At 36.7% G+C, this 23,765-nt stretch overlaps 9 protein-coding genes, 1 long non-coding RNA gene and 1 pseudogene across 14 annotated transcripts in view; 5 read left to right on the top strand and 6 right to left on the bottom strand.

Moving 5' to 3' along the window:
* The window catches only part of LOC116290174 (sushi domain-containing protein 2), a 35,205-nt gene extending 21,786 nt beyond the window's left edge, over positions 1-13,419 (bottom strand). The window contains exon 1 of the mRNA XM_089025439.1: positions 13,129-13,419. Coding sequence (XP_088881565.1) covers positions 13,129-13,332 — 204 coding nt within the window. The 5' untranslated portion in view covers positions 13,333-13,419. The remainder of the gene's footprint in view (positions 1-13,128) is intronic.
* LOC148904306 (uncharacterized) lies at positions 122-1,419 on the top strand. The gene is made up of 2 exons (XM_089025500.1): positions 122-1,177; positions 1,213-1,419. Exons 1-2 carry the CDS (start codon positions 122-124, stop codon positions 1,417-1,419), a joined length of 1,263 nt encoding a protein of 420 aa, XP_088881626.1.
* Positions 3,762-6,421, top strand: LOC148904305 (uncharacterized). Its single transcript, XM_089025460.1, has 3 exons — positions 3,762-4,032; positions 4,162-4,306; positions 5,585-6,421. Exons 1-3 carry the CDS (start codon positions 3,959-3,961, stop codon positions 6,377-6,379), a joined length of 1,014 nt encoding a protein of 337 aa, XP_088881586.1. The 5' UTR covers positions 3,762-3,958; the 3' UTR covers positions 6,380-6,421.
* LOC148904304 (uncharacterized) lies at positions 4,042-6,718 on the bottom strand. Its single transcript, XM_089025459.1, has 3 exons — positions 6,611-6,718; positions 6,413-6,513; positions 4,042-5,512 (listed from the first exon to the last, which is right to left on the bottom strand). The coding sequence occupies exons 1-3, from the start codon at positions 6,631-6,633 to the stop codon at positions 4,359-4,361; spliced, it is 1,278 nt and encodes a 425-aa protein (XP_088881585.1). The 5' UTR covers positions 6,634-6,718; the 3' UTR covers positions 4,042-4,358.
* On the top strand, positions 7,948-9,915 carry LOC148904303 (uncharacterized; annotated as a pseudogene). The gene is made up of 3 exons (XR_016118965.1): positions 7,948-8,276; positions 8,359-8,485; positions 8,703-9,915. The product of XR_016118965.1 is annotated as an uncharacterized LOC148904303 (transcript).
* Positions 9,944-12,575, bottom strand: LOC148904302 (uncharacterized). Its single transcript, XM_089025458.1, has 3 exons — positions 12,188-12,575; positions 11,624-11,884; positions 9,944-11,450 (listed from the first exon to the last, which is right to left on the bottom strand). The coding sequence occupies exons 1-3, from the start codon at positions 12,393-12,395 to the stop codon at positions 10,408-10,410; spliced, it is 1,512 nt and encodes a 503-aa protein (XP_088881584.1). The 5' UTR covers positions 12,396-12,575; the 3' UTR covers positions 9,944-10,407.
* A 266-nt stretch (positions 13,420-13,685) lies between the features above and the next one.
* LOC148904301 (uncharacterized) lies at positions 13,686-17,932 on the bottom strand. 4 transcript variants are annotated; one of them, XM_089025440.1, is made up of 11 exons: positions 17,772-17,932; positions 17,467-17,673; positions 17,054-17,299; positions 16,532-16,608; positions 16,142-16,344; positions 15,779-15,895; positions 15,503-15,703; positions 15,175-15,330; positions 14,761-14,944; positions 14,332-14,672; positions 13,686-13,821 (listed from the first exon to the last, which is right to left on the bottom strand). In XM_089025440.1, exons 1-10 carry the CDS (start codon positions 17,930-17,932, stop codon positions 14,359-14,361), a joined length of 1,866 nt encoding a protein of 621 aa, XP_088881566.1. In that variant the 3' UTR covers positions 13,686-13,821; positions 14,332-14,358. The 4 variants fall into 4 exon arrangements, with proteins under 4 accessions (XP_088881566.1, XP_088881569.1, XP_088881568.1 ...); XM_089025443.1 differs by lacking the exon at positions 15,503-15,703; XM_089025442.1 differs by lacking the exon at positions 15,779-15,895.
* On the top strand, positions 13,722-19,762 carry LOC148904300 (uncharacterized). Its single transcript, XR_016118963.1, has 4 exons — positions 13,722-13,797; positions 16,417-16,480; positions 17,799-19,284; positions 19,745-19,762. It is a non-coding gene; the product is annotated as an uncharacterized LOC148904300 (long non-coding RNA).
* Positions 18,815-20,230, bottom strand: LOC148904299 (V(D)J recombination-activating protein 1-like). The gene is made up of 2 exons (XM_089025445.1): positions 19,882-20,230; positions 18,815-19,770 (listed from the first exon to the last, which is right to left on the bottom strand). The coding sequence occupies exons 1-2, from the start codon at positions 19,901-19,903 to the stop codon at positions 18,815-18,817; spliced, it is 978 nt and encodes a 325-aa protein (XP_088881571.1). The 5' UTR covers positions 19,904-20,230.
* A 106-nt stretch (positions 20,231-20,336) lies between these two features.
* LOC116286249 (uncharacterized) lies at positions 20,337-23,369 on the top strand. The gene is made up of 4 exons (XM_031692713.2): positions 20,337-20,634; positions 20,706-20,802; positions 20,900-21,000; positions 21,901-23,369. The coding sequence occupies exons 1-4, from the start codon at positions 20,625-20,627 to the stop codon at positions 23,052-23,054; spliced, it is 1,362 nt and encodes a 453-aa protein (XP_031548573.2). The 5' UTR covers positions 20,337-20,624; the 3' UTR covers positions 23,055-23,369.
* Positions 21,034-21,869, bottom strand: LOC148904298 (uncharacterized). Its single transcript, XM_089025499.1, has 2 exons — positions 21,864-21,869; positions 21,034-21,828 (listed from the first exon to the last, which is right to left on the bottom strand). Exons 1-2 carry the CDS (start codon positions 21,867-21,869, stop codon positions 21,034-21,036), a joined length of 801 nt encoding a protein of 266 aa, XP_088881625.1.
* Positions 23,370-23,765: the final 396 nt, after the last annotated feature.

The raw sequence follows: 23,765 nt of genomic DNA, 5'->3' as shown, positions 1-23,765 counted from the left end.
ATTTCGAACAGCAATAAGCACTCCTCCACCTCGTTTATTACATCTATCCTTCCGGAAGATATTGTAGGATGCAAGATGAAGCTCAAAATCCTGGTAGTTGACAGCCAACCAAGTCTCGGTCATGGCAATGATATCAAAGGAATCCGTGAGCAGTAAAGCCTGTAAATCAGCTACTTTATTACGTATACTTCCAATACTTGGTAGTATATTGGTAGTATATTGCCAAATGTCAAGGGATCAAGTGAAAAGGATTGAAGTTGAGACTAGAGGGCAAAGCTGCAACCAAGAATGGTTCAAACAAAGAGAAGGGCGAATCACTGCCTCAACCTTCCATCAACACCATACTAAAATGGAGACTATTCTTCGATCACATAGAAAGAACAAAGGAACATATACTCCTCTAGTGTTCAACATTTTGAACAAGAGTGATGACATTTCACATTTACCCCAAATTAAATGGGGAAATGACCACGAGAAAGATGCTATTAAAGCGTTTATGTCTGATGTTGCATCCCAACATGCAAATGGAATGAATGGATTCAAACAATGTGGCTTATTTATAAAGCCTGATTATCCATTCCTTGCTGCCTCTCCAGATGGAATGTTTATTTGTGATTGTTGTAATCCAGCTATACTTGAGGTCAAATGTCCATTCTCAGTGAAAGATGAGGACATCAATCTAGAGGCCACCTACAAACGCGTAGATTTTCTAGAAGAAATGGAGGGCAGACCCAGACTAAAGCGATCTCACAAGTATTATACTCAGATGCAAGCACAGATGTGGGTTACTGGCACTGACCATGGTTTTTTTATTGTGTGGACTAAGGGACATAAGCCAATGTATGAGAGGGTGGAGTTGGACAGAGAATTTTGTAACATTGTAGTAAATAACATTACTCTGTTCTACAAGACGTATGTTTTGCCCTGCCTGTTAGGGTATAGAGATATATACAAGTGTCCAAAGTGTGACAGCATTATACTAGAGCCTCCTGAGATCAACAATGCAGAAGTTGAAAACAGCATTTGTTGTGACCACTGTAATACTTGGTGGCACCTTCCCTGTGCTGGTCTCTCAGAGGAAGTTGCAGATTCAATGGAATCATGGGTCTGCTATAGCTGTCTGGTTGATATTGCAGTTATTGACAGTGCATCCGACAGTGAAAGTGATTTCAACAATGTACCTACAGATAGCAATTCTTGTGACATTGAAAGGATTTGGCAGGATTTGGAATACCATCAACTAGTGGTTTGCATGTTGTTGACACTGTAAATCTATGCAGTGTATGTTTACTACAAAGTGTTCCTGTGGGTCGGGAACACATTTGTACAATTTGTAAGAAAGCTGTCCATGCATGGTGCAGTAATCATGAAAACATTACGAGCTCAGCAGACTTAGTATGCCAACACTGCAACCCATGAAATAGGACAAAAACACAGATATGTATGCTGAAAGTGTATTTATTTCATATCTTTCAATATAAATAATATTGATAATCTTTTGTGCTGTAAATATGTAAATATCCATTACCATTAACTGGAACATTTCTATGATTTATATAATATTATTGTATAATTTTTGTAATTGTCATTTCAAGTTATTTTGCATGTATATTGTGGTAATCACTTCAAACCAATTCATCAATTTTGGTCTGCCTTAGTGATCAGATGTACTTGCATGAAATGCTTCTATAACATAACAAATAGATAATAATATTTGAATACATACAAATGTGAATTTGAAATTTAAACATCTGTACATATTCTATTGTTCTATTCCTATTGTTGGGAATACGAATTCCTTAGGGCTTGTATGAATTGACCCTTAAATTTGTTTTGTTCTACTATGTAAGATTTAGAGAGGAGTTTTCTCTGTACTCTTGTTACAGTTAAATTATACCACATTTGGGGTATTATACAATACAGTGATAGAGCAATCTTTTTTGCTTAGTCCACTCATTTCAAACAGTAACAATGAATGATGGGTACTTGTATTGTGACATTAAAAGCACAATGGAATTCAATATTGTCTTTCTTAATTTACTAGAGTAAAGACACATGAACCATGATTAATGGACGTTATTCATATCAAGTCTTCTAATTGATTGAAGTTACATCTAATTTCATGGGTGCAGTGTATTTACTCTATATTCAAAATCAACACTAGAGTACTTTTCATCAGACTTTGAAACAATTACTTATAGTGAATGCAATGGACTTAGGTTCTACTAGTGTCTATTATAGTACCTATTAGCCTTAAAGTAATCGTTTCATAGTTCAATGAAAATCACTCTATCAAATGAATGTTAGTTACTCACAAAGCGCGGGAAGTAAATTGCACAAAGCACAGCATACTCTAACAATATCATCTACTAGAGGTAGTAAGGTTATTGGTAGTTCATGTTTCAAAATACGGAATAGTTTAACTCGACCAATAGCTTGCTCAACATAAATTCTAACATTGGCAATGTTTGATGTCTTCTTGACATCAGATGGTAGCATCTGCATAGAGGCAGCGCAACTTGGTGGTATGCATAATGTTGCCATGGACATCATCAGGTCTTCTTTGATTTTGAAACCTCGGTCGGCCATCACTTCATCATAAGGCTCAATGAGGTTCAAAAAGCCACAACCCCTGACAATAAAAGCATCTGATGCCCTCCCTCCATAGCTTGGGGATACATATGAAATAGCACCTGTAGGGGTGATGGCTACCAATACTTTACATGTGTAGTGATGCTTGTATTCACTCCACAGTGCAGCAGCAAGGCTTAAACCACTAGGGGTTTCTGTAAAACACTCGAAACAATCTATAATGCATCTCATTTTAGGATAAAGTTTCTTGAAGCATGATGGCAGTGTGTTCTTGACTTGTTGTTTGCTTGGCCATATAATCAAGACTGACAGCTCTTTTGACATCAGTTTGACCCAAGTTATAAAAACACTGCTGACTGTAGTTGAGGAAACCATAAATCTAAATGCCAAGTCTTCATTAATGAGGCCCAATTTAAGTTTCATCAATGTTAACAGAAATTCTTGCTGTAAGTCTAGCTTGCGTCCTGGGCCTGGGCGACCTTTTGTTACTAGACCAGGAGCTTTCTTCGGCGCTTCCTTCGCAGTTTGTTTTGGCCCGCGCCAGTACTGCATATTTTGCGCTCTAGGCAGTAAATATTCAAAAATACATTTGAATGCTTTGGTAGACGGTAGACCAGTAAATGTTTTAACGTCTGCTTCCCTGGTTATTTGTTCGAAGCGCATTGGAACTTGAAAATCAAAATCATCTTCGTCCCTTGAATCACACTCGTGGTCAGTTGTCACCTCACTTGTCACTTCCTTTTCAGAATTTTCGCTCTCTAAACGCTCTATAGTTTTGCGTTTTTTGGGCGATTGAGCCTTCAAAAAATCACTGAGGGTAATAAATAATGTTGGATAGTCGGTTTTAGAGTTATCTGGTGTTCTCTTGCCCTCGGGAAAATGGTTTGAACAGACAAATGTCCCCTGCGCTCCCGGCTTTGGATCGAAGTCATCACCTCGACCTTTGGCGATTTGTTTTCGCCATAATGCGGCTAATTGCGGTGTTCTTGGCCACTTATGGAACTTCAGGACTTTAACATGCGATCTTACAGTCCAAAGATTGGGAAACCGCTTGTCATTATCACAATAACCAACGCCACAGCGAGCATGTTTTGGCATAATGATGCGTCGATGCGTCCGCCATGCGTTGGCCGCGCGCTCGCCCCAATGATTTTGCACCCCCGGCAAGATGGCGTCCATTAACCTTGGATCGGTCTATTTGAGGGAAGCAGATGAGTGTTCCCATATTCTTGCATTGGTTTTCACGTTGATACACTACCAGCAAAAAGGACTGAAGGAAGTACCGACTTCCTTGTCTTGTACTAGTTTACCCCAACAATGGCATAGGCCCAGAGGAACCAAAATTAAACCCCGACCTGTCGTAAATATGATCTTGGCTAAGGCAAAACGCTATGCGACGAGAAAAAAAAGGCCTGTATTCACCAAAACAATAAAACAAAGGTAAACTGATCAACACAAAGATAAAATCTTTATTTTCATCAGCAGTTATATTTACAAATCTTATTATTTTTGGTTATTTTATCCAGGTTTTCCAGCAACAAAGGTGTAATCTTTTTTTGCTTGTGACAGGTTGGTCCCTCCCACCAAGACAGAAATTCAGCAGCTAAAATCTACTTTGAAAAATAGTGCTATTGCCTATCTTGTCAATGAGAACAATAATGAGACAGACACAGATATGGGACGTGTACAACAGGGATCACCACTTATTTATCAGGTATTCTATTTTATTCCTGTTTTTGATTAACAATTTGCATGACTTCTGTTATTCATGATGTGGGAATCTTTACCAGAACATCTTGAAGTGCAGTTAAATAGCAACAAACCAACCAAATTTCATTGATATTGTGAAAAATACAGACTGGGATCCTTCTGTTCACAAGTTTAAAATTCTTAATTCTATTGATGGCCCTTTCCACATGGATTCTATGTTTGGCTATCACTCTTGTTTTTTGTACATCACCGCTTGTCATTTGGCCAGTGGAGGAAGAAAATGGTGGGATATTCAGCTGCAAGCCCAAATCCTTAAGTTCCTTTTCAATAGTAAAGCCCTTATCAGCCATGATGGCATCATTTACCTGAATCTTGTTATTTTTGAGGTGGTCTTGTAAGAGGTCATAGAAACCACTGTCTTTACAAATATTATTATCAGATATTGAGCCAGTGAACAAGGATGAAGTATACATTAGTGATCCTCTTGGGTCAGTTGCAACTAATGCTTTCAGGGTGGTGGTTGACTTGTAATCTGAGTATAGCTGTGACTGACAAGACAGGGATGATGGTCGTTCTGTTTTTATTTCTGTGCAGTCAATGATTGCAATTGTGTTAGGGAAGTCTTTCTTGAATGCAGGTGTCATGTGCTGGATTATTGTATCCCTGTCAGGCCAGAGAGACAAATAACCTAACCTTAAATACATATAGTGTATCCAGGAATTAAAAATGATACTCACAAGCTGCTCTGATATATTAAACCGGTAGGCAAGATCCTTGATATGGAACCCATTTCTCAGCCTACACATCACAAGGAAGTATTGGTTTTTTAAATTCAGTTCCATACAAGCATTTGCCTTTTCTGTGTAGCAAATTGGATTTTCATCAGGTTTGGGAATCAGGTACTTGAAGAGAGCTTCAAAAGCATTGTAATCAAACCCAGTATAATACTTCAAGAGTGCTTTTATTTTGGATTGATTAACCATCTCAACTGAAAACCCAATTTCTCTTGTATCTAAGTTCATTTTGGCCACTTTTTCATGAAAGCTCCTTTTAAGTGCTTCCTCCTTGAGAACTGATGATGCCAGCTGCTGTTCTAGGCTATGTCTTAGTTTCTGCTCTTCTTCTACCTGCAGCTTCAGTCTTTCAATTTCATTTTCAAGTCTCCTCAACTCACAGGCATTAGCCAGATTGTCCAATGAGTATGTCACTCCTATAAAATTTCAAAAGAAGTGCTGTTATTAATGATAGTGCATTTTGAATATAATGTGCATATTTTTTTCAGGCAAAATTCTACAACCAAGAACAACCTTATCTTTGTGCAACAGTATCATCAACCTGTGGAGATGTGATATTTCCACAGCCTGTTGAATATAACTTGACAAGCCCCAGTCACCTCCAGTGCAACAGCATAGAGCCAATAACCCACAAGGATGCAGTAGACTTAGAAAAGGCAACAGTCCTTCAATCCGAAAGCAGCCTGTGGTTTAAATGTCGAGCTAAAAGAATCACTGCCTCCCAATTTGGGAGAATTCTCAAGAGAAAAAAAGATATCAATGAAAAATTCCTTAAAAGCCTCTTTGATGCTGACACATTTTCATCTCAGGCCACTTCTTATGGAAAAAGGCATGAGGGAGATGCCAAAGGAGCATATGTAGAGAAAAACAGAGCCATTCATGTTCATGATTGTGGTTTAGTTGTTAATCCTGCTTTCAGTTTTTTGGGGGCCTCTCCTGATGGAAAGGTTTGTGATATGGGGAAGACTGGAATCTTAGAAGTCAAATGTCCCTATAGTGCTAGGGACATGATCTTAAGGCAAGCTGTTCAACTCCCAAATTTTTGTTTGGAAGCTAATAATGACAGTCTTCAGCTAAAAAGGGGTCATGATTATGAATTCCAGGTCCAGGGGCAGTTATTGGTGACTGGAGCTCCTTTCTGTGAATTTGTTGTGTACACAAGTAAGGACTTATTTGTTCAGAGAATTTTTCCTGAAAAAACAAAATGTCAACAAATGCTCATGAAGCTTGCTGACTTTTACTGTAAATATGCAATTCCATATATAACAAGAAGTTCTGAATAATGAAATATAGCATGTAAAAGCATAATTTCTAACCTTGTAATATCGGCGGATCCAATGTAAATGTATCTATGCCTGTGAACTGTTCGGGCTCGTCTTCGTTTTCTTTTTGTCTTTTTTGTTGGGTTACATTAGGACTGTATAAGAACCAAATAAATGGAGTATTGAGTTTAGTGTCTTGTTATAGCTGTTTACATTGAAAACACACGAAAAATTATGTTATATCAATCTTACTTTGAGGATTCAGTAGTTTGCATTCTCCTTTTTGGAGCTGGTCTTCCTTTTTTTACAGCACTGCCATCTGCAGGTATTGGATCTGGGAAGTTCTCGCTTGGATGACCATCGATGAAGTGCTGTAAGAACGAATATTGAAAATGTCACAAAATGATTGTTCTGATAATAAAATATCGTTTTTATTGCTTACCTTTGAACATATATATGTGTCCTTCGTAATTTTCTGGATGTTAAAATCGCTGTGAGGCCTTCCACAAGCTTTAATCCAACGAAGGCAGTCTTCATTGTTTTGGGTTTTGGGAAGGGGAAAAACACGACGGATATATCACTTTTCCGTGAATCAGATTTACAAGTACCATAGCAGCAGTGCTTGACCATACCTCTAGTTAATTTTCGGAACTTAAAAAATTTCAAAAGCAAGCCTCAAAGCAATATTTACTGAAAATATTACTAGATATCAAAGGTATCAACCTCCACAGACCTTGATAACTTGTGTGACAAAATGGCGTCGTCTAAAACCGGAAATGGCGTTTTCAAAGTTTGACTTCTGATTGGCTACTTTTATTACGGAGATTGACAAGCGGGATCGGTGTATTCGGACTCATACGCGCGGTGGAATTTTTGACGGCTGGGGAAAGCCGTCTCTTGGCTATGGCTAAGGACACTAAGAATTCATTTTCTTTATATGTAATGGGTATGCCATCAGAAGCAAAAGAACGGTACCGGAAAAAATTAAGTTTTGGTGTATCTGGAACTATTTTACCGGACCCATACATCATAAAAGATGAAAATTGGTCGACCGACCCTACTCTTTGGCCGGACCTGGACTTTGGACAGATTTACACGTACCTAGTAGAAACACCGTCTATTTTTGACAAAAAATCAATGAAAGCATACAAGAGCTTAGAGGCACATAGGTAAGTTTATAATACTAAATACTTTTTTGTTGGTATTACTGCAAAAGACTGTTTTACCAGTACATAAGCTTTTAAAGAAAAGACTAGTTGTTTTGTACAAATATCAACCCCATCAACGTACGCCTCTAGTCTATAGATGGCTTTTATACCGAGCATTGAATGAATTTTATGGAGCCGTAAATTAATCAACCTCTATGGCAAACCTAAAAGCTTTATTCAAAATTTATCTCAACTTTTAAAAAGTTTTCAAAATATTGCTTTTCGGTCATTTTTATCGTGAACTTGTCAAGCGACTTGAGCAATATGGCGGTCGCTAATTGGCTGTTTATGACACTTATATTGTGATAATATTATTTGCATATGTAAACACAAGATTGTTGTCTTGAAGCTGCTTTACTTTTTACAGCACAAGTCAACTGAACTAGGTTCTTTAAATGAATTACACTGTGTCATGTTTGGAATTTAAAAGATTGCTTTGACTTTCAAAATCCTATACTTTTCGTGATAAATTTCGCAAAGTTAAGTAACTTACGTACTTTTTATTGCACCCGCTTACCGGTTTGTAGATATGTTGAAAGTGGCCACGTCGAGGAAATCAAAGCGTTCGATGTTAAAGAAGCACCTTACTGTTTTTTAAAAGCCGGAGTTCTTCCCTCCATGAGAACGAAGGAAAAAGCTCATCAGCCGTGGGTCTGTCTACACAAAACCAGTGCAGACATATTTTGTGCCCATTGTACATGTGCTGCAGGGTAAGTAGTAATTTGTAAGTGAATAATATTATAAATGTCTTTTATGCAATTCATGACATGATTTTAATTATATTTCTTCCAGGTTAGGGGAAGCTTGTAGTCATATTGCAGCCCTGCTGCTTAAGGTAGAACTGGGCATTAGATATGGAATCAATAAAACATCTGTGACCAGTGAAGCTTGCAAATGGAATAAAGTTTTCAAAAAAGAGGTATATATGGTATTTACACACACGCAGTTTTGTACAAATCTAATCAAAAATAAGCAAATTGGAGTATCTAATCCATTCAATTTGGAAGGAAGGAAGCTTCTTTATTTTACCACGGTAAAAACATCAGTCGATTGACTAAAATATTTAAAAGTAAAGATTTACGATTAAGCTAGGACACTGTACATGTTGTAAGAATTTTTGTTGTATTTTGTTTTAGATTAAGCCAACCACTGTCGATAACATCCAAGGGTTAGTCAACAGTAACAGAAAGAAAAAAGTGGAATCTTTTACACCATCCAGCAGGGATCCACTTCCAGATAGCACTGCACTTACTTCTTTCCACAAAATCTGCCCTAATGCCGCCTTTTTTAACCTCATTCCTCCATTGCCTGGTATTTGTCAACAAAGTACAACATCTGAGAAACTGTCTGAGAATAATTTTCCTGTCACACTAACAAGCCTTTATAATGAAGAAAACAAGTCCCTTACTGATCATCAACTGTCAAATAAAGTACAAGAAACCTTTTTAGCATATTCTGTTACTGAACATCAAATTGACAATCTTTTTGAATTCACCAAATGTCAGAATGTGAGCCCCTTATGGTTTGATCACCGCAAGGGAAGGATCACAGGTACTAAAGCTCATGATGTATTGGTCCGAAAAGAGACAACACCTCCTGACCACCTCATTACAAGAATAATGAGCTACAAGTCATATGATCTTAGCAGAAAGGATGCTGTGAAATGGGGGCTAGACAATGAAAGCATCGCATTTCAAGAATATTTACAAGAAATGCAATCCAGCAACCACAAGAACTTCACATGTAATAAATCTGGGTTCAGAATCAGCACCGCAAATTCATTCATGGGGGCAACAGCAGATGGTGTACTATCTTGTGACTGTTGCGGAGGGCACACTTGAAATAAAGTGCCCTTACAAATATAGGGCTCTAACTGTTGAAGAAGCTGCACATCACTCAGATTTTTGTTTAGATGAAAATCTTGAGCTTCCTAGAAATCACAGATACTACACACAAATTCAATTTCAAATGCTTGTATTTAATTGTAATTATTGTGATTTTGTTGTAATGACATTTCCCAGTCCAGATGAAGTTTCTATGGCAATTGTTAGATTGCCTAAGGATATAGATTTTTGTAAATTGTTGCTTGAGCGCTGTTCATTGTTTTTACTTGAACATGTTATTCCAGAGATTCTTACAAGGAACATAATGGACAAACATTTGGAAAACAGACATGACAAGGATGATGAGACCAAATGGTGTCTGTGTGAGGAACCAGAGTATGGAAAGATGATATTTTGCGACAACGAGGAATGTAAGATTGGGTGGTTTCACTATCAATGTGTAAATGTTAAGAGGAAGCCTGTTGGCAAATGGTTCTGTCCTAGTTGCAAGAAGAAAAAGGAATGACATTATAGACATGCTGTGAAGATGAATCTGCAATGATACATACTTTAATAGGTGTTTTGCTTTACAAAAATGTTTTTCTTATCACATGTATCAACATATTCTTGGCTCTAGCTCATAATAACTTTCTTCTATTTATTACATATGGAAAACGTATTATTTGGTTTAGCATTGGCATTGCTCACACATATTATACATACAGTATGTGTAAGAGTAAAAACAGTTAAAGCTGTTTGCAATACTTTCAATATCTAATAAATCATAGAAGACATTATTAGAATTTATATGGTTAAGCAGCATTTAGTACTATGTTGCACACTTATAGAGTACAAACACTATAAGCGTGCAACATAAATACCACTAAATACTGCTAAATTATGCTAATCCTATTGTTTTCTATTGTTTAATTAGCACTATTTACTACTAAATAGTGCAAAGTGTTGCACACTTTTAGTGTTTGTACTCTAGTGTTTGTACTGTATCATAAGAAATCCACTATACAGCATTTAACTGTTGTGCTAACAGTGTTCTTATACAGTTCACTAGTCTTGGGTGCATATTCATAATTGCAGCACAAATGGTCATTATACTGTCAGCATGAGGAACCATGTTCAAGCTCATTTTTCCAGATAGAATTCGAAAGTTCTTTAGTCTTTCCATTGCTCTCTCCACATGTATCCTAATGTGAGCAATTCTCCTACTCTTCTCCACCTCTCTTGCACTAAGCTGCTCCTTTCCTTTCTGATATGCAGGAATGACGGGTTTTGCCCCTCTAGACAACACTTCATCCACAATCAAAAAACCTCTATCAGCTAAGATAGTGTCTCCATGCTGAATAAAATCTAAATATCCTGACTCTAAACTGATGACTTTATCTGAAGCCCTCCCCCCATATGCACGTGATATGAATGATACACCACCAGATGGTGCAATGCTAACCAAGAACTTTATTGTATTAGCATGCTTATAGTTACTGTAGGTGGCAGATCTTGCATTGAAGTTTGCTGGGCATTCTATAAAAACTTCAGTGCAGTCAACTATAGAAATGCAGCTAGGGTAGGTATCTTTGATACACTGCGGCTGAGATCGTCTTGCTTCCTCTCTTGTTGGCCAGTGAATGAAGAAACGGATTTGCTTCGCAAACACAGGAAGAGCACTGTCTAATAGAGAACTTACCAGAGATGGAGAAATGTCAAAGCGGTAGGATAAATCCCTATGAGGTGCATTTAGCCTAAGTTTCATTAGAACCAAAAGAAGAATATCAGCTGAAGCAAGAATATTTGATGACGGGAAGGAATCTGCAAGGAAACTACTTAACCAGAGAAAGCAATCATGAGATGGTAGGCCAGTATAGAAAAGAGTAGATTCATTTGGATTGGTGGAGAGATTCACGAGTGTTGAGGCCCTCATTTTTGATGTGTTGTTAATAGTCAAGGAGTGTATCTGTTCTTGAAGACGTGCCAACTCCCTTAAAATTTCCTTCTTTTCCATATTCAACTCTGCTAATCTTTTCAAGCAAATATTACGTATAAATCGATCTGAAAAAATAAATATAATATATGTAAATAAAAAATATACTATATATTATTTTTACTGAATTTTAATATAAACAACTTTAAAATATATAAAACTTATTACAACTTTTTCTACAAAGAAATTGTATAGAAAAAAATGTATTTTAACAATATGAGCTAAGATATCATTTTCCTACCTTTGTTGTTCTCTTTATTTTCTGACAAATCCAATAAAGCGCCTGCTGCCATTTCTGTATCTGTACGTGTCACATCATCATCATGCCGTCGTTTGCTGGCTTCTGTCGATCTTGATCTTTCAGCAAAGAAATCTTCAAGTGACTTTTTATAATTTCGCTTAGAAATTCTAGAAAATCTTCTGCTGGCAGTTTCTGAACCTTTACAATATCCCATGTTCATCGTTGGTTTATAGTCTGGGCTCTCTGGATTATCACTCTTTCCTTGTACGCAAAAAAAATTATTGCAAATTGTTTACATCGATAATGAACGCACTTAGGAGATTTTGAGCGATATTTAAACAAAAATATTTTGAATGTAGATATTTTTAATCCCTTTTTAAATATTTCCCGAGAGAAGCATGTTTACTCATACAAAAACAAAAAACAAAACAAAACAAAAACATAACACTTTGTTTTCGTAAACTGTACACGAAATAAATAGACATAGATAGACATTTCTATACTATTTTTGCGTACTCTGTATCACAAATACACGGGGAAAATTACGATTTAAGATCAGCTTACCTTTAACGAAATGTTCACTACAAATTCTGTCGTTGTCTGAAGAAGGAATCCATAAGTTTCCGTTGTTTTCTTCTCGTCTGTTGATAGCTTTTATCCACATGCTTCGCCTGGGCTCCTCTTTTAGTATCCGATGAAACTTCACATTTTCTTTCCTATGTTTCCCCGAATCTTTGTTCGTACAACCCAATACAATACACGTTTTACCCATCGTGACAAAACTTCAAAAATTTAGCTTAATTATATCAAGATACACTTTTTAAAGGGCAACAGTTTGTTTACAAAATGATGGCTAAACTGACGGCCGCGTGACGGCCAGCTTCGTTTTCAGGGTGGTCACGTCACCGGAAATACGTCAACAATGAAACCTGCCATAGAGAAAAAATATCGCTCTGGGATCCTCACGAATACCCTACATTTCATATTCTGGCTGCGTTACCAGCGTGGTTGGTCCTTGTAGTGTATTGTGGGAAAATCTTAAATATTAACAAAATCTTAAAAAAGCAACATAGCTTGCTCAGTCAGGTAAAAAGTGTATACATGGAAAGAGCATTAAATATTTTCGTCCAGTATATTAAATGATACGGAGATGAGATGCGATACTATACTATGTCTATTCTTTGCGTACATATTTACGGTGTTCAACTTATCTATAGAGAAAAAATATCGCTCTGGGATCCTCACGAATACCCTACATTTCATATTCTGGCTGCGTTACCAGCGTGGTTGGTCCTTGTAGTGTAGTGGTTAACACATCGAACTAGAATACCGAAGACGTGGGTCCGAATCCTGCCAAGGGCATTTGATATTTTTCTCTTATTCTCTCTACTTCACTATATACACACCGAACGCATAATTTATTGATACTATAGGAGTTAAAAGGAGACTCTGCTCGCAGGGTATAGCTCTGTCTTTTGGTCAAAAACAAATAATAATATACTTACATACAGTTTGTCGTGATTTCTATCAAAGAAAGGAAATGATACGGAGATGTCAAGCCGACCTGAATTGCCGTCATCATTTTTAGGAAGATTTGAATCTCCAGAAGGGTTCCCAAATGGATAAAATTGAGATATTGGAACAGATTGTACTGAAGGTAATGCTATCCATAAGCACAAAAGCAGCAAAGTTAAACTGTTGAAGTTCATTTTGGTTTCCTCTTCCTTGCCTTACTGCATTGTACGAGTCAGACAGAATATTGCAGGTGAGATTAATACACCGATCCCGCACGGCTGTTTCCACTCAATAAAAAATGGACATTAGGTTTCAGTCTTCGGAATGTGCAGAAAAACGCGGCCAAACTGTTTTGAATCGAGGCTGTAGTTTCTGTCATCGAGGGTTTGAGAGTCGGAAGTTCGTAGATCCTTAAAAAAAATGATTTTTCCCCTCAAGATCTTTAAATACAACAAAGTCATTTAGCAGGATTGGTAGGATGCTTGTAAAATTGAGTGCTCCCAAGTTTGGAAGTAGATTTTTCCCTAAATAAAACTTGACTTCGTTGAGTTCTTAATCTGGACAACGTACGAGCAAAATGGCGGTTATGGTCCACATGGTTCAGAAGGTTGAGATGTTCAGCGTAATTGCTTCAGGAATGGAAGTTTTCCAAGTCTCAGGTGAGTCCAAAACGCAAAGATATGCTGTCAATGTAATTAAATATGAGAAATATTATTTATGTCCATTTTTTTATCGAGACATTTTCGATTTTTTTAAATAAGCGTATTGAATTCGAAGCTAATAATAAGCTTAAGCTTAATTTTAATATGGTCAGTGAAACTGAACTTATTTAGCTTACGATCAATTCTGAATCACCTTTTAATAGCTTCGAATACAGTAAACGATTGAGGTCTTGATTTTTAACGCAGTTTAGTGCTGTTCATACAGCTGTAAATTGTAGATAATATTATGCCAAGCTTGTGATCTACAGATGATGTATTACATCATGTATGTAAAATAAGATAAACAAAGTAGTTCATTGCACATTTCCCAAATTATGTTTTCGGACAAAAAAACGATTATTTGAGATTTTTTGGATTGGTGGCAATATGATTTTCTAATTAAATTTTCATGACTCTATTTATAAAAAAGTCATCTACAGTAGTGTCTACTAGTGTCTATATGCGTGCCACTTAATTGATAAGCTTACTCACATTTCTAAAGTGAAGCATTGCCAAGTTTCATTCTTCTTTTTTCTTTCTTCTTTTGATTTCTGGAATTAGATCTCGATTAACAGGGTTGCATCTTCTGTTATGCTCTTCTATCATACATTTCAGCTTTTCTTCTTTGTTCCTAATGCATGAATATGTTCTGGAAAGTTCATTAAATTCGTGATGAATGGATTCTGCACCTTGTTCCCCAAGCAGTCCAAGACCTGTGTTGAATCTTCTTACCCATTCAAGGGCATGATCTTCCAAAAAATGCATTTTGGGTAGGACTGATGCATGCGGAAAAAATGCTCTATACAGCTTCATGAACAATGACACATTTTGTTCTGTAAAAACATAAATTAAATTTATGAATGAATTTTTTACATCTTATTTTTATTCCAACATATAAGTTCAAGTTTAAGATATAATTACCTAACTCAGCTATTTCATTTTCTTCAAGCTTTCGTGAGCTATTTAGAGTTCTGCGTACTTTGCCAAAGGTTTGAAGAACTTGTCCGAACTTGTCAGAAATTAGTTCAGCTTCTATCACATCTTTTTTCAGCAATTGACTGCATACCAGGATAGGTATTTGTTTCAGTTGATCTATACTAGTAACCTAAAATTAAGAGTTTGAGTTAGTGTATTTTCTTAATACTGTCATTCTGAATTTAGTTTCAATTTTACTGGTTCAGATTTTAGCTGTTTTTTTTTCTAAACTAACAATAAACTACACAATTTGATAGGGCCACTAGATTTACACAGAGTAATTTTCATCCAGGCCATTTCTAGATCAAATTATAATTTTTTATGAGTTGATTTTTATTACTTTTTATTACTGTTAATTACCTTCAGACATTTATTTGTGTGATTTCCATTGAAACTACCTCCATGGTAGGCTTGTCTTTCAGCCCCTATTTTCTTGAGTACTCTTGCTAGTTCTTGCACACAGGGACCATCCTCATTGGGTAGTACTGGAACAGAGACCGAGGCCATACGTAGTGTCTGAAATGTGTTTCACAATATGATTTATGCAAATTCACCTCTAATTAAAAGAATATCAGTAGTATACTATGGATTGAAATAATAAGAGTTTTGTTTTACATTGAAGTTTTCAAAGTACAGTATGAGAGAATACCATGTTGGCCTCATATTACAGATAATTTTATCTACTCACTAAGTCATTAGCTTGACTGCGTAGGCTATCTGCCCTGTCTAACAGAAATTCCACCTGTTCTTCATTGTTGAATCGCATTGCATTATAGGATGCCATTGATTCCAACTCTTGTGCTTCTTCCAAAAGGTTGGACTCTTGGTTTTTTAAATTTTGATGGACTTTGATTCCTTCAATATAGTTTTGGAATTCATGATTTCCAATCTGTATTGTTTTGCATTAAACTGGATGAGTGTTTTACCATGAAATTAATTTTGATGAATGATTGTTGAATCTCACCTCTCCATCTCTAATTTCATTTGCAATGTGGATGTCTAAAGTATGAAGTTCTTGCACAAGTAGGTCATAGAGTCTATTAAAAATTCCAATGCTGATATGAAGTCCAGGCAAGCAAACCTTAAAAAGACATTCATCAAATCCCATTGATTAAAATTAACTGTTTTTCGAGTGCTCATATGGATTGGTTGTTCTTTATCTCTGCTGGTGCAGTATTTAAACCTTAGCATTAGTTTTTCTCCTCATCTATTTAGGTTAAATACCTATTTTCATTACAAACAACAGTGTTCAAAACTTCATATAATTTTATATTTGAATTTTTGCTATTAGTTGCTATGGAAACTGTTTTAAAATTAGCCTGCCTACCTGTTCGATTGGGATATCAAATAGAGGTGGTCGGATTGCATTGTTAAACATTTTAGCCTTCTTGATATTTGACCCTGCCTCTATGAACCATTTGTTGTCCTCTTTCAGAGTTTCTATAGTTCTGCTTGGTTTCTTTCCTCTCTCATCAAGTGACTCTTGCATTTCAGTTTGAGTTATCAAACACCACAAACAACAGTATTTGCCTACAATATTATAATGCATGTGTTTTACATTGTTAACAATAATCAAATGCTAATTTATACTTTTATATATAGATTGCCTATTCATGTAACTACTGGAAATTCTTCATTGGTTTCCTTTTTTGGCACTTGCATTATGGTAAGTAATGTACAACTGGTAATAATTGATTTTCCCTAATTTTATACTCACCACTGGCACCAGATATTCCAAAGACTGTGCATAGGAAAGCGTAATCTCCATAAAAAAACAATTTAAAGGACAAGTCTCTGTAAAGCCAAAAAATTGATTTTCATTGTAAAATTATAAATTGGTCAAAGATACGCACAACATTTTCTTAATTTTTTTACTAGCAGAAAAGAGAACTTATTAACGGGGGAGGAGGGGGGGGGGTTGGTACATGGACTGGGTCATGATAGGGGATCGGAGCCCCAATAACCCTCACCCTATCTAAGACGCAGTGATATCTTAGAACTCCATGCCCTATTCAAGACAGATTGAGACTCAAGCAGAAATTCTATACCTTTAGGTCAAAATTTATTACCCTATCTAAGACACACTAAAGTGAAAAATTATGATCCTTGCCAGGACAATAGTCCCTATTCAAGACAATTTAAAATTAAACATATAAATGTATATATAAAGTTAAATGTGTATCAAAGACAAGAAGCTCAATTACCATACCCATATAGCAAATACATAGGGCTTATTTACCTCCATGTCTCTTGCTGTAAACTGGTCACATCATCCTGGTACTGTTTCAAAGCAATTTCAAGATTGTGAATAGAGTCTGGAGCTTCAAACATTGAAAAAACCACTGTATTTTTGATGGAATTTGGGCTAGCAACATTAGCCAGTTCAAAGCCCATCTTAACACTTCCTCCTCCTTTGTCACCTCCTACTTTTACCCAGATTTCATCACTTGGCACTAGCCCATCATGCCAGGTCAGGCTGTTGTGTCTAGGTTGCAAAAAATGTTTTGAAGAGGTACATTAACTATATTTACAAAATGTGTTTTAACTTGTGGCTAGTACATTGACTTTTTGGTGTTAAAATTAGTTGCCATAGTCAATGTGTTTATTTTCCTTTTGACTACCTATCAATAATATTATAGTACAACAACTTACTTGCTGTGCTCTTCAAGATAACCAAGAACAAGGCCATGTAAATTTTGAATCATAGCACACTCAGTCATCCGTATCTCCGTCCCCCCACCTGATTTGGTAAAAAGAAATGGCATTCCCTCACAGTAAACATCCTTAATTTTTTGTTTTTTCGATAACACTCTTTGCTCCTTCTCACTAGCCATTTGGACACCCCAGCTGTCTAACCACCTAAAAGAGTTTCAAGAATAGTCAGGATTAATTGAAAAGTTTTAGCCAACATGTTATACCTAAGAAAAATTAGTTTCATACATGTAGGATATTCAAACCTTCTAATGTGCCGCATTTTATTCCAGGGAATCCCAAGCTCAGTTTTAATGGCCAACCCCTGTCCTGGTGGCACTGACAGCTTCACTCCAGACAACTTGATTAACTCTTCTCTATGAGATTTTTTCATTATTTGAATATCACGGATATGTTGAGCCTTCATGTCCTCGTCAGACCCACCACTGATGTTTTTTCGAACATTGTAAAGCACCAGTGCTCTCCGTTGTAAAGTTTTTTTGCTAGCAGTAGAACTGCCAACACGGGCTTGCTTGGCAACTGAGAGTTGAAGGGGCTGTTAACAGGATTGAGTTATATATTATTTGTGGTATGTTGATGGTGGATATATTTTCATATGAGCATTAATTTGGATTTTGTCATCCAAGTTAGACATCATTGCACAATATTGAACATGTAAATAGGATAGTTATTTTTCTAGGGTGTGAGATTAGTGAAACAAAACCAAAGGCGTATTGTCTAATTGCTATTGGATATTACTGGAGTAGAACATTGAAAACTGAAGCAAATACCTCTTAAGTGCCTTTCTTTGGTTCATGCATGCGTGAATCCTTAGTTATTAAGTAGCAGATAACTGATATTTTTAAGCACTACGTAGCTAGTTATTCTTTTACGCATGTATGACCTGCCCTCTATTGAACTGGGCTTTCTAATTTGGCCTCGATTATTTTTAAAATCATATTCTGATGCCATATTTTTTCAGTCATTATTAATAAAATAAGTAGCAAAGAACTTTGTAATGGGAACAACATTATGCCCAAATGAGGAAGATGTAAGCTGGGGGTACTCCCATGTAAAAAGGGCAGGATGATCATTAAAAAAATAAATTTAAACCCTAAAAGATACTTTACAGTTAGGGCGTGGTCCTGGTTTAATTTTAGCCCTAAGAATACCACTTTGAAACAGGAGATAAATCATATACAACAAAAATCATGAGAAAACCCACAGGTTTTCCTTTTTGAGCCCTAAAATAGGGAATGACTTATGATCTCAACCTCAATCCTCTCAGCCCTTTGTTATGTGGGAGTAATTACCCCCGGAGGTTTAAGGTACTTACAGTGCCCCCTGTTTTTAAAATTATCTGTGATGAAGTAGAGTTGTTCATTTTTCTTTTCATCAAGTGAGTTGCCAGAATTTCCTCGGAAGATGATAGAGGAGCACTACAAGGGGTTTTCAATACTTCTGATACCGTGGTACTACATGGTTGAGCCAGGTACTTTGTACAGCTTTCCTCGTGTTTTTCAAGACAGTCAAGACGTACAGGGGTTTTACAAGAAGAACAAGACACCAGAAGGGAGCACAAAAGGTTTAAAACTAAACGGGGAACTTTAGAAAGGGTCTCAACACTGACAGGGTTTTTACAAAGGGGGCAACTTGAGGAGTTTCCAGTGTTATATATCCATTCGGCTATACATTCATAGCAGAAGTGATGTTCACAAGGGCATTCTAAAGGCCTGTCAAGAACTTCTTTACAGACGGAACAGACAAGTTCTTCTGGTGGTAAGACAAATCGCTCAAGAGCTGGCATTTTACTAGTAGTGGCAACGGGAATTATTTCCTTCGGTATAGCGTTTGTTATTTCTTCTAAAGAGTCGAAAGAGGTTTTAGTAATTTGTTTTTTCTTGGCCGGGCGTCCCCTTGATTTCATATTTTTTCTTTTTCTTCCTCCATTCTGAAATGTCTTAAATACTTTGCAGATATCACATGAGTTATCTTGATGAGGAAACCACTTAAATATAAATACATCTTTGGAGACTTTCAAGTTGTGATGTACTTCCCGTTTGAAACACTTAATGTAACATTTATTGCACATTTTAGTCGGATAAATGTCTGAAATATCATTTTCGACGTCCACACCGAACGTAACTAAAATTTTCTCTGCGAACTTATGGCATTCTCTGAAATATTGTTTTACTTTGCTTCCGCTATACTCCCCACAAATACGACAACAACGCTGCAGGTTTTCGTGATGGTACTTCTGCGAACCTGTGAATCCACATATTTACGATACCAAATATAAGATGAAAAAAAATGGACATTAAATAATTTGAAAAGAAACGCAAAGTAAAAGAAGTATAGGTAAGAATTGTTGCTTACCTGGTCCTGTAAAAACTTCCATTAAGCTCCCATTAGACTTCAAAAATCACTTAATTTATTGTCTTTAAAAGGACGACTACGATCGTACTTCGTAGTTACAAAGATTTGAAAATGATATTTTTTCGTTAAAACAAAATTTCAAAATACAAAATCGAGAAAGAAGGCTTGCAGGTACCTCTGAAATATATTTGCTTTCAAAAATAGTTTGTGTTTAGTGAAAAAATAAAGGTTTTTTTCTCATGGCGAACAATTTTAAATTCGGCGCCATTTTGGTTGCTAGCGAAAGACGTGCATAGCAACATGGATTGGCCGAGTAGTGGCCTGAAACCTAATGTCCACAACGAAACAGCCGTGCCCGCTTGTCAATCTCCGTACTAAAAGTAGCCAATCAGAAGTTAACCTTTGAAAACGTCATTTCCGGTTTTAGACGACGCCATTTTGTCACACAAGTTATCAAGGTCTGTGGAGGTTGATACCTTTGATATCTAGTAATATTTTCAGTAAATATTGCTTTGAGGCTTGCTTTTGAAATTTTTTAAGTTCCGAAAAATAACTAGAGGTATGGTCAAGCACTGCTGCTATGGTACTTGTAAATCTGATTCACGGAAAAGTGATATATCCGTCGTGTTGTTCCCCTTCCCAAAACCCAAAACAAGGCATGAAGACTGCCTTCGTTGGATTAAAGCTTGTGGAAGGCCTCACAGCGATTTTAACATCCAGAAAATTACGAAGGACACATATATATGTTCAAAGGTAAGCAATAAAAACGATATTTTATTATCAGAACAATCATTTTGTGACATTTTCAATATTCGTTCTTACAGCACTTCATCGATGGTCATCCATACCTGCAGATGGCAGTGCTGTAAAAAAAGGAAGACCAGCTCCAAAAAGGAGAATGCAAACTACTGAATCCTCAAAGTAAGATTGATATAACATAATTTTTCGTGTGTTTTCAATGTAAACAGCTATAACAAGACACTAAACTCAATACTCCATTTATTTGGTTCTTATACAGTCCTAATGTAACCCAACAAAAAAGACAAAAAGAAAGCGAAGACGAGCCCGAACAGTTCACAGGCATAGATACATTTACATTGGATCCGCCGATATTACAAGGTTAGAAATTATGCTTTTACATGCTATATTTCATTATTCAGAACTTCTTGTTATATATGGAATTGCATATTTACAGTGAAAGTCAGCAAGCTTCATGAGCATTTGTTGACATTTTGTTTTTTCAGGAAAAATTCTCTGAACAAATAAGTCCTTACTTGTGTACACAACAAATTCACAGAAAGGAGCTCCAGTCACCAATAACTGCCCCTGGACCTGGAATTCATAATCATGACCCCTTTTTAGCTGATGACTGTCATTATTAGCTTCCAAACAAAAATTTGGGAGTTGAACAGCTTGCCTTAAGATCATGTCCCTAGCACTATAGGGACATTTGACTTCTAAGATTCCAGTCTTCCCCATATCACAAACCTTTCCATCAGGAGAGGCCCCCAAGAAACTGAAAGCAGGATTAACAACTAAACCACAATCATGAACATGAATGGCTCTGTTTTTCTCTACATATGCTCCTTTGGCATCTCCCTCATGCCTTTTTCCATAAGAAGTGGCCTGAGATGAAAATGTGTCAGCATCAAAGAGGCTTTTAAGGAATTTTTCATTGATATCTTTTTTTCTCTTGAGAATTCTCCCAAATTGGGAGGCAGTGATTCTTTTAGCTCGACATTTAAACCACAGGCTGCTTTCGGATTGAAGGACTGTTGCCTTTTCTAAGTCTACTGCATCCTTGTGGGTTATTGGCTCTATATTGTGGCACTGGGGGTGACTGGGGCTTGTCAAGTTGTATTCAACAGGCTGTGGAAATATCACATCTCCACAGGTTGATGATACTGTTGCACAAACATAAGGTTGTTCTTGGTTGTAGAATTTTGCCTGAAAAAAATATGCACATTATATTCAAAATGCACTATCATTAATAACAGCACTTCTTTTGAAATTTTATAGGAGTGACATACTCATTGGACAATCTGGCTAATGCCTGTGAGTTGAGGAGACTTGAAAATGAAATTGAAAGACTGAAGCTGCAGGTAGAAGAAGAGCAGAAACTAAGACATAGCCTAGAACAGCAGCTGGCATCATCAGTTCTCAAGGAGGAAGCACTTAAAAGGAGCTTTCATGAAAAAGTGGCCAAAATGAACTTAGATACAAGAGAAATTGGGTTTTCAGTTGAGATGGTTGATCAATCCAAAATAAAAGCACTCTTGAAGTATTATACTGGGTTTGATTACAATGCTTTTGAAGCTCTCTTCAAGTACCTGATTCCCAAACCTGATGAAAATCCAATTTGCTACACAGAAAAGGCAAATGCTTGTATGGAACTGAATTTAAAAAACCAATACTTCCTTGTGATGTGTAGGCTGAGAAATGGGTTCCATATCAAGGATCTTGCCTACCGGTTTAATATATCAGAGCAGCTTGTGAGTATCATTTTTAATTCCTGGATACACTATATGTATTTAAGGTTAGGTTATTTGTCTCTCTGGCCTGACAGGGATACAATAATCCAGCACATGACACCTGCATTCAAGAAAGACTTCCCTAACACAATTGCAATCATTGACTGCACAGAAATAAAAACAGAACGACCATCATCCCTGTCTTGTCAGTCACAGCTATACTCAGATTACAAGTCAACCACCACCCTGAAAGCATTAGTTGCAACTGACCCAAGAGGATCACTAATGTATACTTCATCCTTGTTCACTGGCTCAATATCTGATAATAATATTTGTAAAGACAGTGGTTTCTATGACCTCTTACAAGACCACCTCAAAAATAACAAGATTCAGGTACATGATGCCATCATGGCTGATAAGGGCTTTACTATTGAAAAGGAACTTAAGGATTTGGGCTTGCAGCTGAATATCCCACCATTTTCTTCCTCCACTGGCCAAACGACAAGCGGTGATGTACAAAAAACAAGAGTGATAGCCAAACATAGAATCCATGTGGAAAGGGCCATCAATAGAATTAAGAATTTTAAACTTGTGAACAGAAGGATCCCAGTCTGTATTTTTCACAATATCAATGAAATTTGGTTGGTTTGTTGCTATTTAACTGCACTTCAAGATGTTCTGTTAAAGATTCCCACATCATGAATAACAGAACTCATGCAAATTGTTAATCAAAAACAGGAATAAAATAGAATACCTGATAAATAAGTGGTGATCCCTGTTGTACACGTCCCAAAGCTGTGTCTGTCTCATTATTGTTCTTATTGACAAGATAGGCAATAGCACTATTTTTCAAAGTAGATTTTAGCTGCTGAATTTCTGTCTTGGTGGGAGGGACCAACCTGTCACAAGCAAAAAAAGATTACACCTTTGTTGCTGGAAAACCTGGATAAAATAACCAAAAACAATGAGATTTGTAAATATAACTGCTGATGAAAATAAAGATTTTATCTTTGTGTTGATCAGTTTACCTTTGTGTTGTTGTTCTGGTGAATACAGGCCTTTTTTTTCTCGTCGCATAGCGTTTTGCCTTAGCCAAGATCATATTTACGACAGGTCGGGGTTTAATTTTGGTTCCTCTGGGCCTATGCCATTGTTGGGGTAAACTAGTACAAGACGAGGAAGTCGGTACTTCCTTCAGTCCTTTTTGCTGGTAGTGTATCAACGTGAAAACCAATGCAAGAATATGGGAACATGTTCCAGACATACTAAAAAGAGATGCCACATATTAGAATCTGATGATCTCCCTTTTAAGTGATAAACAAAATGAAGAGATGCATGCTTACCCTGCCACGCAAGTGCAATTACAATCTGTAAAACGACGTTCCTCTGTAGAAATATCCATATGGAGTTTGT

The sequence above is a fragment of the Actinia tenebrosa genome, unplaced genomic scaffold, assembly GCF_029948245.1.
Source record: "Actinia tenebrosa isolate PJP-AT-01 unplaced genomic scaffold, QUT_ActTen_1.0 utg344__unscaffolded, whole genome shotgun sequence".
NCBI classification, from domain to species: domain Eukaryota; kingdom Metazoa; phylum Cnidaria; class Anthozoa; order Actiniaria; family Actiniidae; genus Actinia; species Actinia tenebrosa.
The sequence above is the reverse complement of the archived record's forward strand: the minus strand, read 5'-3'. Positions and strand labels throughout refer to the sequence as shown.

Coding starts and splice junctions, on each gene's coding strand:
- LOC148904306 (XM_089025500.1), top strand. CDS start 122: ATGGCAATGATATCAAAGGAATCCGTGAGCAGTAAAGCCTGTAAATCA. Junction 1,178..1,212: donor GTGAAAGTGATTTCAACAAT/GTACCTACAGAT, acceptor TGACATTGAAAG/GATTTGGCAGGATTTGGAAT.
- LOC148904305 (XM_089025460.1), top strand. CDS start 3,959: ATGATCTTGGCTAAGGCAAAACGCTATGCGACGAGAAAAAAAAGGCCT. Junction 4,033..4,161: donor ACCAAAACAATAAAACAAAG/GTAAACTGATCA, acceptor TGCTTGTGACAG/GTTGGTCCCTCCCACCAAGA. Junction 4,307..5,584: donor GATCACCACTTATTTATCAG/GTATTCTATTTT, acceptor TATTTTTTTCAG/GCAAAATTCTACAACCAAGA.
- LOC148904304 (XM_089025459.1), bottom strand. CDS start 6,633: ATGCAAACTACTGAATCCTCAAA. Junction 6,514..6,610: donor CAAACTACTGAATCCTCAAA/GTAAGATTGATA, acceptor GTTCTTATACAG/TCCTAATGTAACCCAACAAA. Junction 5,513..6,412: donor GGATCCGCCGATATTACAAG/GTTAGAAATTAT, acceptor GAAATTTTATAG/GAGTGACATACTCATTGGAC.
- LOC148904302 (XM_089025458.1), bottom strand. CDS start 12,395: ATGGGTAAAACGTGTATTGTATTGGGTTGTACGAACAAAGATTCGGGG. Junction 11,885..12,187: donor TAGTGAACATTTCGTTAAAG/GTAAGCTGATCT, acceptor TTTGCGTACAAG/GAAAGAGTGATAATCCAGAG. Junction 11,451..11,623: donor AAATAAAGAGAACAACAAAG/GTAGGAAAATGA, acceptor TTATTTTTTCAG/ATCGATTTATACGTAATATT.
- LOC148904301 (XM_089025440.1), bottom strand. CDS start 17,932: ATGAAGGCTCAACATATCCGTGATATTCAAATAATGAAAAAATCTCAT. Junction 17,300..17,466: donor TATCTTGAAGAGCACAGCAA/GTAAGTTGTTGT, acceptor TTTGCAACCTAG/ACACAACAGCCTGACCTGGC. Junction 16,609..17,053: donor TTACAGCAAGAGACATGGAG/GTAAATAAGCCC, acceptor TTGGCTTTACAG/AGACTTGTCCTTTAAATTGT.
- LOC148904299 (XM_089025445.1), bottom strand. CDS start 19,903: ATGGAAGTTTTTACAGGACCAG. Junction 19,771..19,881: donor GGAAGTTTTTACAGGACCAG/GTAAGCAACAAT, acceptor GTGGATTCACAG/GTTCGCAGAAGTACCATCAC.
- LOC116286249 (XM_031692713.2), top strand. Junction 20,803..20,899: donor CAAACTACTGAATCCTCAAA/GTAAGATTGATA, acceptor GTTCTTATACAG/TCCTAATGTAACCCAACAAA. Junction 21,001..21,900: donor GGATCCGCCGATATTACAAG/GTTAGAAATTAT, acceptor GAAATTTTATAG/GAGTGACATACTCATTGGAC.